This window comes from Oncorhynchus mykiss, chromosome 12 (genome assembly GCF_057628025.1).
Source record: "Oncorhynchus mykiss isolate SJ-2025 chromosome 12, ASM5762802v1, whole genome shotgun sequence".
Taxonomy (NCBI): Eukaryota; Metazoa; Chordata; class Actinopteri; order Salmoniformes; family Salmonidae; genus Oncorhynchus; species Oncorhynchus mykiss.
Genome location: NC_143033.1, coordinates 29,745,852 through 29,762,783, shown reverse-complemented (window position 1 = coordinate 29,762,783; position 16,932 = coordinate 29,745,852). Strand labels below are relative to the sequence as shown.

Here is a 16,932-nt window from a genome sequence, read left to right as displayed (position 1 = left end):
TTAAAGTAACTGTCCAGTGAAAATTTCACTTTAAAAAGCTCATAATCTGTTAACGCGTACCCAAATAATGTTGTTGACTCGTCCTATTCTTATATTTGTGGCCAAAGCACAAATTAGAGAAAAAAATGCTTCCAAAGCCCCACCTCAAACCGTTGAAAAAAATAATTGCTATTTCTTCATAGAGGATGCCTTCATGTTTTTGACTGAGACTTCTAATTGGCTCACCGTCTGAGCTGGCCAATCAGCTCTTTTACTTGTCATTCATATTTTTATTGACCGGTATACGCCCTCACCATTTTGTTGTTGGGGTACTCCATAGAGATAGAGGACTCATCTTCTATCTGTGCCATTATATCGTCTGTGACAGCATGGGCAGCGCCAATGAGGCTCTCTCTATTTTGAAGTGGTCAATTTTCTTCTTCACGATTGGCTGATCCCTCCTTATGATCCGGTTGGACATGACTCCAACAGGGTCACTAAAAGCTGGATCAGCCAATGAAGTTGTAAGTCCCACCTAGTTGACGACATGAAAATGTTGAAAGCCTTCAATGGCGCTGCCCATGCTAATATGGCAGTTTGGCCACTAGAGGCCACTATCATTCTCTATAGATGTGTTGACAACATCACGAAAATTAAACCAAATATTTTTTTAGAACTAAACCAAGATAGACCACAGCATGTCGTTTCCAATAGGAACAAATTAGTCATAGTGGGCAGAACAAGCAAGGAGGTGGGCAGAGCCAAGCACGAGCATCATCTGCATATTTCCGTTAGCTAACGCCTACTTAGTGAATTGCACGTATGCAATAACCCCATTCGACTAAACACACCTTCTAAACAACGCGATTTTTGAAACCCTTTGCAAATGGCAAAGTCTACAAAACTTAGTCCACTCTTTTCGGAACAGCTTGTAGTTTTGGGAACAGAAAACGGTATTGAGATCAAATGTTTCGTCGATGAGAACATTTGCAGAATGTCGGCCAAAATCCATCTCGTTCCATCCTCTCCCACTGGGCTTCTTCTCACTACCATATGAGTGGAAACGCCAAGCGGATGCTTCACATTTATACATCCAGTGAAATATCTGTCTCATTGTTCTATCTGTGATTATACAGTATGTGAGCTTCCATGGGGCAGAAGTCAGCGTGTTGTTGTGATTCTGGACGGCCAGATTGCTAGCAAGAATAACAAGAAACTCCATGTGGGGAATTGTAAGGGGCTCGTTTCATCTTGTTCTTGATACCATGTCTTGCTTTGACTGAGTTCATGGCAATGCAAATATGGCAAAAAGTCACTAACCAACAACTGTAAGGATGTATTTGAGAGGAAACAAGTGCTCATTGAGCAAATTTATTTATGTTTTCAATAAACATTGGAGATGAAATATAGTTTGCATGTTGTCAACCATCAAAGCCAACCCCTTGCTGTTTTGCCCCATTGTTGTGCACACATTGGTTCTTAGGAAAAAGAGGACGAGCACCCCCCCATTCTCATTGACGGGGCTGTAGTGGAGCAGGTTGAGAGCTTCAAGTTCCTTGGCGTTCACATCACCAACAAACTAACATGGTCCAAGCACACCAATACAGTCGTGAAGAGGGCACGACAAAACCTACAGTATTCCCTCTCAGGAGACTGAAAATATTTGGCATGGGTTCTCAGATCCTCAAAAGGTTTTACAGCTGCACCATCGAGAGCATCACTGCCTGGTATGGCAACTGCTCGGCCACCGAGCAACTGCTCGCTACAGAGGGTAGTGCGTACGGCCCAGTACATCACCGGGGCCAAGCTTCCTGCCATACAGGACCTCTATACCAGGCGGTGTCAGGCCCTAAAATATTGTCAAAGACTCCACCCACCCTAGTCATAGACTCTCTGCTACCACACGGCAAGCGGTACCGCAGCGCCAAGTCTAGGTCCAAGAGGCTTCTAAACAGCTTCTACCCCCAAGCCATAAGACTCCTGAACATCTAATCAAATGCTACCCTGACTATTTGCATTGCCCCCCCCCCCCCCCCCCCCCCTCTTCTACACTGCTGCTACTCTCTGTTATTATCTATGCATAGTAACTTTAATAACTTTACCTACATGTACATATTCCCTCAATTACCTCGACACCGGTGCCCTCGCACATTGACTCTGTACTGGTACCCCCTATATATAGCCCCGCTATTGTTATTTTAATGCTGTTATTTAATTATTTGTTATTCTTATCTCTTACTTTTTGGGGGTATTTTCTTAAAACTGCATTGTTTGTTAAGGGCTTGTAAGTAAGCATTTCACTGTAAGGTCTTCTTCACCTGTTGTATTCGGCGCATGTGACAAATACAATTTGACTTGATTTGATCGATATACATCAATGTTTTTTAAAATCTATTGCCGTTTACCAAAACGATTGAGAATGCAACGCCCACGCAACTATTCCATTCACGTAACTACGTAAACAGGAAGAGTCGTTGCAGCGACTCGTCGCCATGAAAGTGATGTTCAAAATGATCCCGCTCACAATACAGTGTACTCTTTTGTAACTTGTTTTAGAACAGTGGTCATTTTACGATTCTCTGATGGAAAGATGCAATGAGGATGAGAAGCTGAATGCCCCGTCCGATTTTGTGGCATCAAGTGTCTCAAGTAAGTCCTAAAAAGCTAGCTAGCTAAGTTAGTTAGTTGGCTAGCTACCCGGAAGCTAACGCCAGCTGCGCCTAACGTTATATAGAACATAAGTAGCATTGCTAACCAATTACTTAAGTTATATAATTTTCTAAGTTATACAGCAGCGTAAGTTGTGTCTTGTGAGCTGTTGCACCAAACGTACCTAGTCGCGTATGCGCCGAAACTGTCCTCTTGGATGGCATTGGGACCATATGGAACATTTGACAAATACAATTTAATTTATATTGATGGGTACACTTGCTGTTTTGACTTCCTCCATGGGTACAGTCGCAATCACCGCCTGTCCACCCATTATGCCACCATTAACTTGAATGGGGATGTCCATTCTATTCATTCTATTTCTATATTTGGGACAGCATGTGCCACTACCTTACTCGCAGGTGTTCTGTCACATGTTTATTGCAAGTACATTCTCACATACTGAATACTGCATATTGTTTTTCAGAGGGTAGTCAGAGGACCCTGATGCCCCCATCCCATTTCACCGCAAGCACCCAGTCTGCCTCCATCATAGTACCAGGGACTGTTACGGGACGAGGGACAACACCAATAAAATGGGTCACCCATGCCGCAACACCCCCATCGGACTCTGGCCCTGCCAACCCATGGCTCACCATGGCTCAGGCCAAACAGGAAATTCTAGAACTACACAGAGAAAACCAGAGGATTCTGATGTTACAGGGAGACTGCTCCAGAGGAACAGAGTCAACAGAGGATTCTGCCCACTCCATAGCAAGGTCAGGTGCTGCTCTATATGCCTTGCTTATGAAATCCACTTTTTTCAATTCTCACCCATGTCTATTAACATAACACCTAACCTGCTCCTCCCACCCCCCACACACAGGTCTGGAGCGAGAGGTGAGCAGGCCTCCAGGTGGGAGACAGAATGGAGACTGGACACAGAGCGTTTCAGGGCAGAGTCAGAGAGGTTGAAAGGCCAGGTAGAAGCACTGAAGGAAATTGGAGGGAGACAGAGAGAGGAGATGAGGGACAAAGAAACTTATCTGAACAGGTATTATAGTGTGGGTGTATAGACACTGACTTGTCATTATGGCTTATTAGTAGTCTAGATCTTACATTCCTCATTCAACAATTCACATTTTATGGAGAAATGTGTATCCTGCTTCTATTCTAAGTAGACCTACTTAATTTTTTTGTTTTGTTTTTTAAGTTACCAGTGATATTACCTCCCCTCTCCTTACACCCTATATTGCAGGCAGAGTCATGAAATGGAGGCGATGCGGGAGGAGTTATATAAGACTAAGACTGAGCTCAGCCAAGTCAGTGTGGAGCTGGTCCAAAAGAGAGAGGACAAAGAGAGACTCAGCACCCAGGTAACAGTTATTCACAATAACTCTACATTTGTGTAGGTTGTCATCCCAGCTCACCTCTGTTTTATGTGTGGTGGTAACTAAGGGAAAGTTCAGTTATTTGCATCTAGCTTGCAGCAGCTGTGCCATGATTGCAGCATCATCAGCAACAATGGCATGATTGCAAAACTATACAGTGCATTTGGAAAGTATTCAGACCCCTTGACCGTTTCCACGTTTTGTTACGTTACAGCCTTATTACAGCCTTATTCTAAAATTAGTTCAATATTTTTTTCTTCGTGAATCTACACACAATACCCCATAATGACAAGGCAAAAACAGGTCTTTAGAAATATCACATTTACATAAGTATTCAGACCCTTCACTCAGTACTTTGTTGAAGCACCTTTGGCAGCGATTACAGCCTAGATTCTTCTAGGGTATGACGCTACAAGCTTGGCACAACTATATTTGGGGAGTTTCTCCCATTCTTCTCTGCAGATTCTCTCAAGATCTGTCAGGTTGGATGGGTAGCATTGCTGCACAGCTGTTTTCAGGTCTCTCCGGTGATGTTCTCTCCGGTGATGTTCTCTCCGGTGATGTTCTCTCCGGTGATGTTCTCTCTGGTGATGCCTTTTCCTGAGGAGTGGCTTCCGTCTAGACGCTCTATCATAAAGGCCTGATTTGTGGAGTGCTGCAGAGATGGTTGTCCTTCTGGAAGGTTCTCCCATCTCCACATAGGAGCTCTGTCAGAGTGACCATCGAGTTCTTGGTCACCACCCTGACCAACGCCCTTCTCCCCCGATTTCTCAGTTTGGCCGGGCGGCCAGCACTAGGAAGAGTCTTGGTGGTTCCAAACTTCTTCCGTTTGAAGAATAATGGAGGCCAGTGTATTCTTGGGGACCTTCAATGCTGCAGAAATGTTTTGGTACCCTTCCCCAGGTCTGTGCCTCGACACAATCCTGTCTATGGACAATTCCTTCGACCTCATGAATTGGTTTTTGCTCTGACAATGCACTGTCAACTGTGGGACCTTGTGTAGAAAGGTGTGTGCCTTTCCAAAAATGTCCAATCAATTGAATTCACCACAGGTGGACTCCAATCAAATTGTAGAAACATCTCAAAGATGATCAATGGAAACAGGATGCACCTGAGCTCAATTTCGATTCTCATAGCAAAGAGTCTGAATGTAAATAAGGTATTATTATTGTAATTTTTTTACTACATTTGCAAAAATGTCTAAAAAAAACAGTTTTTGCCTTGTCATTATGGGGTATTGTGTGTAGATTGAAGAAAAACAATAATTTAATCAAATTTAGAATAAGGCTGTAATGTAACAAAATGTGGGAAAGGGGAAGGGGTCTGAATACTTTCTGAATACATTGTATATTGATGGTCCAAGAAATGGTATAGAAGCCAAGTCAGGTATGCTTGCAGCCCCCAAGGACTGTAATTTTGAATCACTGCTTCAAAACAGCTATTGGTTTAAATCAATTCCCTGCTCCCAGGCTTCCACTCAAACCTCTTCTTTATTTACTACATTGACCTTGTATTGGACAATGCCTGCTCTCTGTGGTGTGCAGCTGGAGATGCTGGAGAGGAAGTCTGGGGAGGAGGCTGAGAGGCTGAGGAGGGAGGTGGAGAGGAGCAGACAGGAAACCCACAGGCTGACCAGGGAGGCTGATATAGCCAGGCTGCAGGCTGGGGAAGAGGCCAAGCAGGAGTTGCAGAAACTAAATAAGCAACTGGAGGAATCCCACAGGAGACATGAAACACAGGTAAGAGTCTTTTTTTCAGATTGTTTACATTTCTTTCTGAACAATTTAACAAACATGGCGCAAATAATACATTTTTTACAGATGTGTAAGTTTTATTGTGGATCTCTTTATTTGTTCCCTCTAGTTGCAGCAGTTGACTGCCACCCACGACACTGAATTGTCCACAGTCAGACAGACGAGCTCTGAGGTGCAGGAGAGGTTATGTCATCTGTCAAAGGAGGTGACTCATCTGAAGTGCTGTCTACTGGAAGTGTCTGCAGAGAGAGATGGACTGAAAGAACAACTAAGGTAGGTGTTATATTTGATCCCAAAGCTTCTTAAATATACTGCTTTGTTCAATGGATGGATAGTATCTCATTTTTGGGGTTTTATTTTTTCAGCCAAATGGGCAATGCTTTTGAGACCCAGTCAGCAACGTTGCAGAGTCTTAGAAACTACATTGGACAACTTACCCCTGAGAGAGGGTTGGAAGAGAAACTAACTGAAACCATTCAGGTGGGGAGATTCATTGATAACATTGATTTAGATCAAGTTAATTGTGTGCTCTGAGGAAACACACAAGGAAAAATACAGTTGGTGCTTAACCAAGCAGAGAAATGGATTGTTCTTCCAGCAAAGTCTTGTCTGTAGAACAAGGTGAATTTTGTCTCATTCAATCTCAATGTATGGTATGAGCATATTTTCATATTACCATGTAATAAGTAGTCAATATTCTAATCTGACTTCCTCTATAGACACTGAATAGGGAGAAGGAGGCTCTGCAGGTGACAACAGAGCTTCTGACGGTCAGACTCAACTCTGTGAACGACATATTGGCCCTACAAGAGGAGGAGATGGTAGAGAAGGTGTTTGAACCATGCTTGTGTGTTCACAGCCCCACAGCTGATGCAAAATCCTCTTATTTCTTTCAGATATTTGATTAACATCCATTCCCCCATGTGTGGGTGACTATATCTGAGTGGTTTGTGGGTTAAGTAAAGGCTTTGTCACGTCCACAGACTCTGTCAGACCCTCTCCTGAAAGCTGGGCCCAAAGGCACTCGGGTTCTGCGTTGCTGGAGAGAGAAGGTCTTCATGTTGTTGGTCCAGCTTCGCTCAAAGGATATGGAACTGAGGGGAGAAAGGGATAAACTTCACTCAACCGTATGTGATTTAGGAGGCTTATGACTTAAAAACCTGATGAACTCCAACCACTGTGAAATAATGTTCAGTGTATAAATAGGCAAATCGTGATAAGGGACATAATCGAAACGTGCAGAAACATCCATTACTCTATTGTGTGTCCTGTTGCTTCAGATCTTGTCTCTGGAGCAGGAGGTGAAGAAGGAGAAGTACCAGTCCAATGTGTTCCAGCACAGCCTGCAGGACAGAACAGCTGAGCTGGAGCTGGAGAGGGTGGCTAGGGAGGTGAGGAGGAGCTGGGGGACAGCCTCTGTGGGAGTGTCTCAATGCATCTCTTCATAGGATGTCTTTCCTCCATGTTGTTGAGACATGATGCATCTGCTGTTGCCAGGGGGAGTTGCCAATTACCTCTGTTGTGTTAGCACAGCAGAGGGCGCCACTTCTCACGAAAAACGTCTTACGCGCCTCCCATTAGTATTAAGAGAATACAAAAAATGCTTCCTTTAAAAATGTTATAGCAAGATGACAATTTCCAGATTAAATACTCTCAAACAATCCTCAAAAGACACGATTGAACCCTGAAGTCAGTGTGCGATGACATTAAACTTTTTTCAGAAATTTGACATTTAACTGTATATGTAATCAAAAGGTCACTATGACCTCATCTGAAAGGAGACCCTAGTAGTTGTCTGGTGGCGGGTCGGTTTTTATGTTTGTCTGGTCCTGTCAGGCCGTGGAGCAGGACATGACTACGACTAAGAGGGAGAACACAGAGCTGAAGAGCTGGAGTCAGGAGGCAGAGGCTGGACTGAGGACAATGACAGAGGATACCCAGCGGTAAAGAGCTGCCAGATAGACAGATCCCCTTGACAACCACTATACAAGTCAAGTCGCCTGAGATATTTAAGTTGTACTAACTGTAATTTTGTACACTGGGCACCTAATCTTTTCCAGACTCTTTCACAGTCCATATCACTCATACCATCTTTTACAAAATGTCCAATGACACAGGGTGAATTTGTGTACTACTCAATCCTACAATCCTCATTTGATGTCAAATCTTTTGTTATAGTACCAGTTCTTCTTTCTACAGATTCAGTCAGGCATTTGAGGCTAAGATGTCAGAGGTGGAGACTGTCCAAACACGTCTGAACAGCTTTGGCCAGAGGCTGACCTTTGCCAAAAGAAGAGTGGACACAATTCAAGGTCTGTCTATAGATCTGAAATGATTTCTTCCCGCTTAACTACAGGAAATCTTACAACAGTGAGTTTAAATTGCATGTGCCCCTGGATAATTCTTTGCACTGTTTTATTCTGGCTCAGTTTGACCACACATTCACTGTACTGTTGTCTCGCAGGTCTAATGATGAGGAAGGAGGCCCTACGGAGAGTGCAGCAGGCCACTAAAGCAGCCAACCCGGTCTCTGAGCTGTATGATAACTGACCACACTGGACCACCTTGGCCCTGGTTCTCCATGAACCCAAGCTGGCAATGGCCAGTTATTAATCAGGAAAAGGCCTTGACTTGTAGACCATTGCCTCAGTTTGTCTCTCTACCACTACATCTCCCATTGCCTCACTAGTTGTGCTGTCCTCTTTCTCTATTCACAGTGCCGCTGTCACAGAGCTCCAGGCAGAGCTGTCCTCGGCGTGTGAGGAGAGAGACAAGCTCAGGCAGGAGCTCAAGAGAACCCCCGAGCTCATTGAGAGTGCTCTGGCTGATGTCCGTGAACAGTGTACGCTGTTTAGTCATCTGTTCAGAGAGATTCAGACTTACATGAATTCCTTGTACACTGTAACTGTACCTACAGTAGATTTGCATGCACCATCAAATCAAATGTTATTTGTCACATTTGCCCGAATAGAACAGGTTTAGACCTTATAGTGAAATGCCTACTTACAAGTCCTTAACCAACAATGCAGTTTTAAGAAAAATAAGTATTAAGTTAAAAATACAATATAATTAAAGAGCAGCAGTAAAATAACAGTGGCGAAGGCTATATACAGGGGGTACCGGTACACAGTCAATGTGTGGGGGCACAGGTTAGTTGAGGTAATATGTACATACAGTGCCTTGCGAAAGTATTCGGCCCCCTTGAACTTTGCGACCTTTTGCCACATTTCAGGCTTCAAACATAAAGATATAAAACTGTATTTTTTAGTGAAGAATCAACAACAAGTGGGACACAATCATGAAGTGGAACGACATTTATTGGATATTTCAAACGTTTTTAACAAATCAAAAACTGAAAAATTGGGTGTGCAAAATTATTCAGCCCCCTTAAGTTAATACTTTGTAGCACCACCTTTTGCTGCGATTACAGCTGTAAGTCGCTTGGGGTATGTCTCTATCAGTTTTGCACATCGAGAGACTGAAATGTTTTCCCATTCCTCCTTGCAAAACAGCTCGAGCTCAGTGAGGTTGGATGGAGAGCATTTGTGAACAGCAGTTTTCAGTTCTTTCCACAGATTCTCGATTGGATTCAGGTCTGGACTTTGACTTGGCCATTCTAACACCTGGATATGTTTATTTTTGAACCATTCCATTGTAGATTTTGCTTTATGTTTTGGATCATTGTCTTGTTGGAAGACAAATCTCCGTCCCAGTCTCAGGTATTTTGCAGACTCCATCAGGTTTTCTTCCAGAATGGTCCTGTATTTGGCTCCATCCATCTTCCCATCAATTTTAACCATCTTCCCTGTCCCTGCTGAAGCAAAGCAGGCCCAAACCATGATGCTGCCACCACCATGTTTGACAGTGGGGATGGTGTGTTCAGCTGTGTTGCTTTTACGCCAAACATAACGTTTTGCATTGTTGCCAAAAAGTTCAATTTTGGTTTCATCTGACCAGAGCACCTTCTTCCACATGTTTGATGTGTCTCCCAGGTGGCTTGTGTTCCTTGTTCTTCATGATGCTCTGCGCTTTTAACGGACCTCTGAGACTATCACAGTGCAGGTGCATTTATACGGGGACTTGATTACACACAGGTGGATTGTATTTATCATCATTAGTCATTTAGGTCAACATTGGATCATTCAGAGATCCTCACTGAACTTCTGGAGTGAGTTTGCTGCACTGAAAGTAAAGGGGCTGAATAATTTTGCACGCCCAATTTTTCAGTTTTTGATTTGTTAAAAAAGTTTGAAATATTCAATAAATGTCGTTCCACTTCATGATTGTGTCCCACTTGTTGTTGATTCTTCACAAAAAAATACAGTTTTATATCTTTATGTTTGAAGCCTGAAATGTGGCAAAAGGTCGCAAAGTTCAAGGGGGCCAAATACTTTCGCAAGGCACTGTACATGTAGGTAGAGTTATTACAGTGACTATGCAGAGATAATAAACAGTAGCAGCGGCATAAAATAGGGGTGGGGGGCGACAATACAAATAGTCTGGTTAGCCATTTTATTAGCTGTTCCGGAGTCATAAGGCTTGGGGGGGTAGAAGCTGTTTGGACCTAGACTTGGCGCTCTGGTACCGCTTGCCATGCGGTAGCAGAGAGAACAGTCTATGACTAGGGTGGCTGTACTTTTTGACCATTTTTAGCGCCTTCCTCCTCTTGTATATCCTGACTATGTGGTAGTAGAAATACTCAGAATACTGTACACAAGGGGTGTCAAACATACGGCTGGCTAGGGGGTCCAAGCCGGACTTCGGGTGGTTTGAATCCGACCCGTGGTGGGAACAAAGTCAATATACTTTTTAAAATAACCAAAACCAAATGAGAACAGTGTGGTAATGATAATGAACCTAAATTCAAACGTTTCATTGACTGTCCAGCTCGCTAATAATCACCCTAAGGAAAGATGGAGAGTCCGGGATTCCCGGAATTATGGATTTAAGACTATATTTAACCATTTTCACGGCGTGGAAAAATAACCAGTTTTCCATGCGGCCCTTTGGACCTCGTTGAAGACTGACTGCGGCCTCCTGGGCAAATGAGTTTGACACCCCTGCAGTACACCATCTGTGTTCCCCCTCCTCTCCAGTTGACAGTGAGGTGAGGCAGCTGAGGCAGGCTGCAGAGCGAAGCAGGGGTGAAGCCCAGGAGGCCCAGGCAGCCAGAGAGGAGGCCCAGCAGAGGCTGCAGGAGGCCCACACACAGCTAGAGGAGAGCAACCTCAACCTAGAGCAGCTCCATGCACAGCTGATCAGCCAACAGGAGGACAGTGACAGAGGTTAGAGAGGGATCAGGGTGGACTTAAGTGTACAATGCCAGGATTCCATTGTAATTCAGTCAATTAAGTTTACTGTCTGAATTTAAAATATCTTGTGTTCTGCAAGGATTTTTCAATCTATTCATCAAATTTCAATTTCTCTTGAAATCGATGTGACCGAATTGTTGACATGTCACAGAATGTTCTGTACCTGAATTTCTCCATACACCATCTCTGACTGTCCCATCAGCTCTGCAGGAGAGAGTGTCTGAGACAGAGGATCACTGTGCTCAGCAGCTTAGAGTGATGGAATCTCAACTCAACACGGCCAGAAGAGAACACACCAAAGCAGGTAGGGTACACTTGACTCATTCATCACATAATGTCCATCTCAACACAAACATGTGAAAGGGTCATGTAGAGTTGAGAGGATTCATATATGCGTCTACAGAAATGTACTGTAGTGTAAATATATATGGCTAAGACTGATAGGACTCCTGTCTGTATGTTATAGTGGTAGCCCTGCGTCAGTTTGAGAGACAGGCTAAGAGAGAGAGGGAGCAGGAGAGAGAAGCACAATGCCTTCAGAGTGAACACACCAAGAGAGAAATCCAGGATCTACAGAAACTACTGCAAGAAAAGGACAAGGACAGAAATCTACTTTTGGTGAGTTCATTGTTTTTTTTCCCCATGTCTTGGTTTATTGTAAGTTAGCCACGAACCTCAGGCTTTGTTCACGTACTGTACATTCTGAAAGCCTGGTGAACTTGTCGGCAGAAAGATGCTTAAAAGGGGTTAGTCTAGATGGAAACGAGTATTTGACATGGCTCAAGCTCTGAACAGAGGTTGTGTTCCTGAAAAAATTTCTGACTTCCAAAAAGCAAGCGAACATGAGATACAAAAAACAACGCTACATACTTAAACTTTGTCCGACATGGTAGAAAAATATGAAAATGACAAACAAAAAAATGCCTCTCCTAACGGGGAATGTCATTTCTACTCTGAGCCAATCAAATGCCAGCGCCTCCATCAACAGTCAACAAGACGAGTTTTGGAAGGATGGCCTCCGCGAGACTTATTGTTTACCATGTTGAGACTTTTTTTCTTTTTTGTGAAACTGACAACTGTCAAGATCTTCTGTATCCCACAGGCGACTGTACGTGAGAGGGGTCTGATGAGTGAGTATAAGGCAGCCCGGACCACAGCCCTGCAGACTTCTGTGGCCTTGGAGCAGCAGCAGAGACCCTCAAGGAAGAGCAACACTCTGAGAGCCAAAGACCAGCCACAGACCAGAGGTAACTTCCACCAACACACCATGTTGTCACATTGTCTCTTCCTATGAATACCTCTTGTAATATAATACAAGTGTATGTATAACACTTTATACACTGAGTATACCAAAAATTAGCTACACCTTTCTAATATTGAGTTGCACCCCCTTTTGCCCTCAGAACAGCCTCAATTCGCCAGGGCATGGACTCTACAAGGTGTCGAAAGTGTTCCACAGGGATGCTGGCCCATGATTCCAATGCTTCCCACAGTTGTGTCAAGTTGGCTGGATGGCCTTTGGGTGGTAGACCATTCTTGATACACACAGGAAGCTGTTGAGCTAAAAAAAAACAGCAATGTTGCAGTTCTTGACACAAACTGGTGCACCTGGCACCTACTGCCATACCCCACTCAAAGGCTCTTAAATATTTTGTCTTGCCCATTCACCATCTGAATGGCACACATATACAGTACCAGTCAAGTTTGGACACCTACTCATTCAAGGGTTTTTCTTTTTTTTAAACTATTTTCGATGTTGTAGAATATTAGTGAAGACATCAAAACTATGAAATAACACATATGGAATCGTAGTAACCAAAAATTTGTTAAACAAATAAAAATATATTTTAGATTCTCCAAAGTAGCCCCCTTTTGCCTTGATGACAGCTTTGCACTCTTGGCATTTTCTCAACCAGCTTCATGAGGAATGCTTTTCCAACAGTCTTGAATGAGTTCCCACATATGCTGAGCACTTGTTGGCTGCTCAATCAATCAAATGTATTTATAAAGCCCTTCTTACATCAGCTGATGTCACAAAGTGCTGTACAGAAACCCAGCCTAAAACCCCAAACAGCAAGCAATGCAGGTGTAGAAGCACGGTGGCTAGGAAAAACTCCCTAGAATGGCCAGAACCAAGGAAGAAACCTAGAGAGGAACCAGGCTATGAGGGGTGGCCAGTCCTCTTCTGGCTGTGCCGGGTGGAGATTATAACATGGCCAAGATGTTCATAGATGACCAGTAGGGTCAAATAACAATAAGCACAGTAGTTCTCGAGGGTGCAACAGGTCAGCACCTCAGGAGTAAATGTCAGTTGGCTTTTCATAGCCGATCATTCAGAGTATCTCTACCTCTTCTGCTGTCTCTAGAGAGTTGAAAACAGCAGGTCTGGGACAGGTAGCACGTCTGGTGAACAGATCAGGGTTCCATAGCCGCAGGCAGAACAGTTGGAACTGGAGCAGCAGCACGACCAGGTGGACTGGGGACAGCAAGGAGTCATCAGGTCAGGTAGTCCTGAGGCATGGTGCTTTTCCTTCACTCTGTGGTCCAACTCATCCGAAACCATCTGAGTTTGGTTGAGGTCGGGTGATTGTGGAGGCCAGCTCATCTGATGCAGCATTGCATCACTCTCCTTGGTCAAATAGCCCTTACACAGCCTGGAGGTGTGTTTTGTGTCATTGTCCTGTTGAAAAACAAATGATAGTCCCACTAAGCGCAAACCATATGGGATGGCGTATCGCTGCAGAATACTGTGGTAGACATGCTGGTTAAGTTTGCCTTGATTTCGAAATAAAACACTGACAGTGTCACCAGCAAAGCACCATCACAAATCGCAAATTGACCATGAAGGCCTGATTCACGCAGTCTCCTTTGAAAAGTTGATGTTGAGATGTCTGTTACTTGAACTCTGAAGCATTTATTTGGGCTGCATTTTCTGAGGCTGGTAACTCTAATGAACTTATCCTCTCTAGCAGAGGTAACTCCGGGTATTCTTTTCCTGTGGTGGTCCTCATGAGAGCCAGTGTCATCATACCACTTGATGGTTTTTGCGACTGCACTTGAGATGTACCTTGTTGACTGACCTTCATGTCTTAAAGTAATGATGGACTTTCGTTTCTCATTGCTTATTTGAACGGTTCTTGCCATAATATGGACTTAGCCCTATTTGGTAAAGGCCATCTTCTGTATACCACCCCTAACTTGTCACAACACAACTGATTGGCTCAAACGCATTAAGAAGGAAAGAAATCCCACAAATTAACTTTTAACAAGGCACACCTGTTAATTGAAATGCATTCCAGGTGACTACCTCATGAAGCTGGTTGAGAGAATGCCAATAGTGTGCAAAGCTGTCATCAAGGCTAAGGGTGGCTACTTTGAAGAATCTCATATCAAGTATTTTTGGATTTGTTTAACACTTTTTTTTGGTTACTACATCATTCCATATGTGCTATTTCATGGTTTTGATGTCTTCACTGTTATTCTACAGTGTAGAAAATAGTAAAAACAAAGAGAACCCCCTGGAATGTGTAGGTGTGTCCAAACTTTTGACTGGTACTGTACAATCCATGTCTCAATTGTCTTATGGCTTAAAAATCCTTCTTTAACCCGTCTCCTCCCCTTCATCTACACTGATTGAAGTGGATTTAACAAGTGACATTAATAAAGGATCATAGTTTCAACCTGGATTCACCTGGTCAGTCTCATGGAAAGAGCAGGTGTCCTTAAGTATACTCCATGTATACTATAACATGTTTATAGCAAATTTATAAAACATAGAATGAAATTGTAATTTGACTATAGTTAACATGTCTACAGACACACAGTAGTAACCAGTGAACTGTTCTGTGTGTTCCCTGTTAGACTCGCTACTGTCAGTGCTTGGGGACCTTCGGACTCTGAGTGCTGCAGTGGTCCACAGCTCAGAAGACGATGCAGAGGAGGAGGGATATGGGGACAGGGTACGGCATTCCAGAACCAGAGGGGACGACTCACTAAAGTGACGGTCCGCAATAAGTACTAGGACTACTAGGAACTTTTATTCTGCATTTTTATTTAAAAAAAATTGCGATCCATTTCTGTTTTGAGATTTGAACTTTTCAAGTCTCAAATCTTTGTTTTTTTTATACACTCTTCATGACTAATTGACATTTCATTACGTGTGTAACTCAGACTCCATGTGGGTGGACGATTTAGTGCTTTCTTAATGTCTATAAAATGGCACTGTCGACACAACAGCAATGTTCCCAGTTTAAAAATGCATTGGATGTTTTAAGATTTCATGGATCTACTTAATGTTAATTGACCTTTGGCTGACAGGCTCCGTCCAGAGGAGAAGCTCACTGACTGTGATGAGTTCAAATAAGGTAGGTGGACGTGTGGCCTGTGCGCCCAGTCTAAACAATAAGTCAATGTGCTTTCTCCCAGGGCCTCACAGCGTGACAGGAAAATCAAATGAATGGATAGCTTCGTTCAAAACAGCGTGCTGCCTTCCGCTGGAGAAGACTAAAAAACAGGCTTGTTGTGACCCTGAGTGCTCTGAACTGTAGCACTGGAGACACGAGATTGACCACTGCTGATGTTTCTATAGTCTTGCTAATGGTCGTGTTTATGAAGACATGGATCACCATCTTTGACAAAGTTGTGTATTTGTTTGTGATGTAATAAATGATGTTGATATTTAAAACTTTCATTGTGTCTGAGAAGTGCAGTTTTGATGGAACATTTCATGAACATTTGGACCGCCTGTCCTCCATTAAGGAATGGAGAGATCGTGACAGGATATGAAAACTCATTCCAGAGAATCAGGAGCAGATTGTGAGATGCTCAGATGGCTCTTACTTAAAGTGACCTGGTGATTCACGGTCTATCAGAAGCTGTCATCGCCTGGTTATGACTATAAGTCGAAGTCAGGCCTAACTGGAAGAGATGTTCAATTTAGTCACTATATTTAGTGTTGTGAAAGTATGTCCCCTTTTTACGTTTTAATTATAAGTATTTCCATTATGAAGCACTAGCTGGGTAAAGGAATGATCAACTGGCTCCAGAAAAACAACCTGGACTGCAGCAGAGAAAAATACACAGGTGTGTGTGTATATATATATATATATATATATATATATATATATATATATATATATATATATATATATATATAAGCATTCATGATTATGATTAGCTATACTAATGATAAATTAATTTATATTAATTTAAGTGTAGCCCTGGTTCCTGTTTGTGTCCCTTGCCATCAGCCTCTTGTTGCTTTTCCTTTTACAGAACACCATTACAGTTTCATGCAATTTATGCAGCACTAATTGGGACTGAGGCTGTCCATGCCAACAATAAACTCAATCAGGCATATCCATCATACAAACCCTGGTGTTGGAAGTGCTAAGATAACCAAGCTATCTGTACAGTATTGACTAGCTGTAAGTGGGCGACATGCTAGATGCTAGTGTAAAGGCAGACTGAGATTGTGAATGTGCTGGCTGTGAGAGTGCATGATGCAGGGTGATTTGTTTCCCAGAAGGCTGTGAAGCAGCAGCAGGACCGTCTGATGGATGTCTGCTTTATCTGTCCCCAGCAGTGTCCTCATCAGACCCCAGCAACTCTAAGGCATTGTATTGTTTGGTTTGGTGCAGAGAGGACCCCTGACGTGATGTTTATCCTATGCAGTTAGGGGTGCCATTTTCCATTCCAATGTCCTCTCTCTGTCAGGTTAATGTGATCACAGAGTATGTTTAACTGCAGCTCACTGACACTAATTACTTTCATTCATGTATTGGTGATGTTGTGTTCATTCACAGATTGACATGAATATTGTCTTTCTCTACATGTTAGCACTATAAT

General features: G+C 43.1%; 1 protein-coding gene across 2 annotated transcripts; it reads left to right on the top strand.

The window, feature by feature from the left end:
- The first annotated feature begins 751 nt into the window (after positions 1-751).
- cchcr1 (coiled-coil alpha-helical rod protein 1) lies at positions 752-15,775 on the top strand. Of its 2 annotated transcripts, XM_021623346.3 has the most exons (20): positions 752-2,628; positions 3,116-3,407; positions 3,515-3,682; positions 3,887-4,004; positions 5,564-5,758; positions 5,883-6,046; positions 6,139-6,253; positions 6,493-6,603; positions 6,757-6,900; positions 7,054-7,164; positions 7,610-7,716; positions 7,973-8,085; positions 8,238-8,310; positions 8,491-8,615; positions 10,870-11,058; positions 11,288-11,389; positions 11,552-11,703; positions 12,188-12,332; positions 14,947-15,044; positions 15,511-15,775. In XM_021623346.3, exons 1-20 carry the CDS (start codon positions 2,562-2,564, stop codon positions 15,523-15,525), a joined length of 2,604 nt encoding a protein of 867 aa, XP_021479021.3. In that variant the 5' UTR covers positions 752-2,561; the 3' UTR covers positions 15,526-15,775. The 2 variants fall into 2 exon arrangements, with proteins under 2 accessions (XP_021479021.3, XP_021479019.3); XM_021623344.3 differs by lacking the exon at positions 15,511-15,775 and having other exon boundaries at positions 14,947-15,318.
- Positions 15,776-16,932: the final 1,157 nt, after the last annotated feature.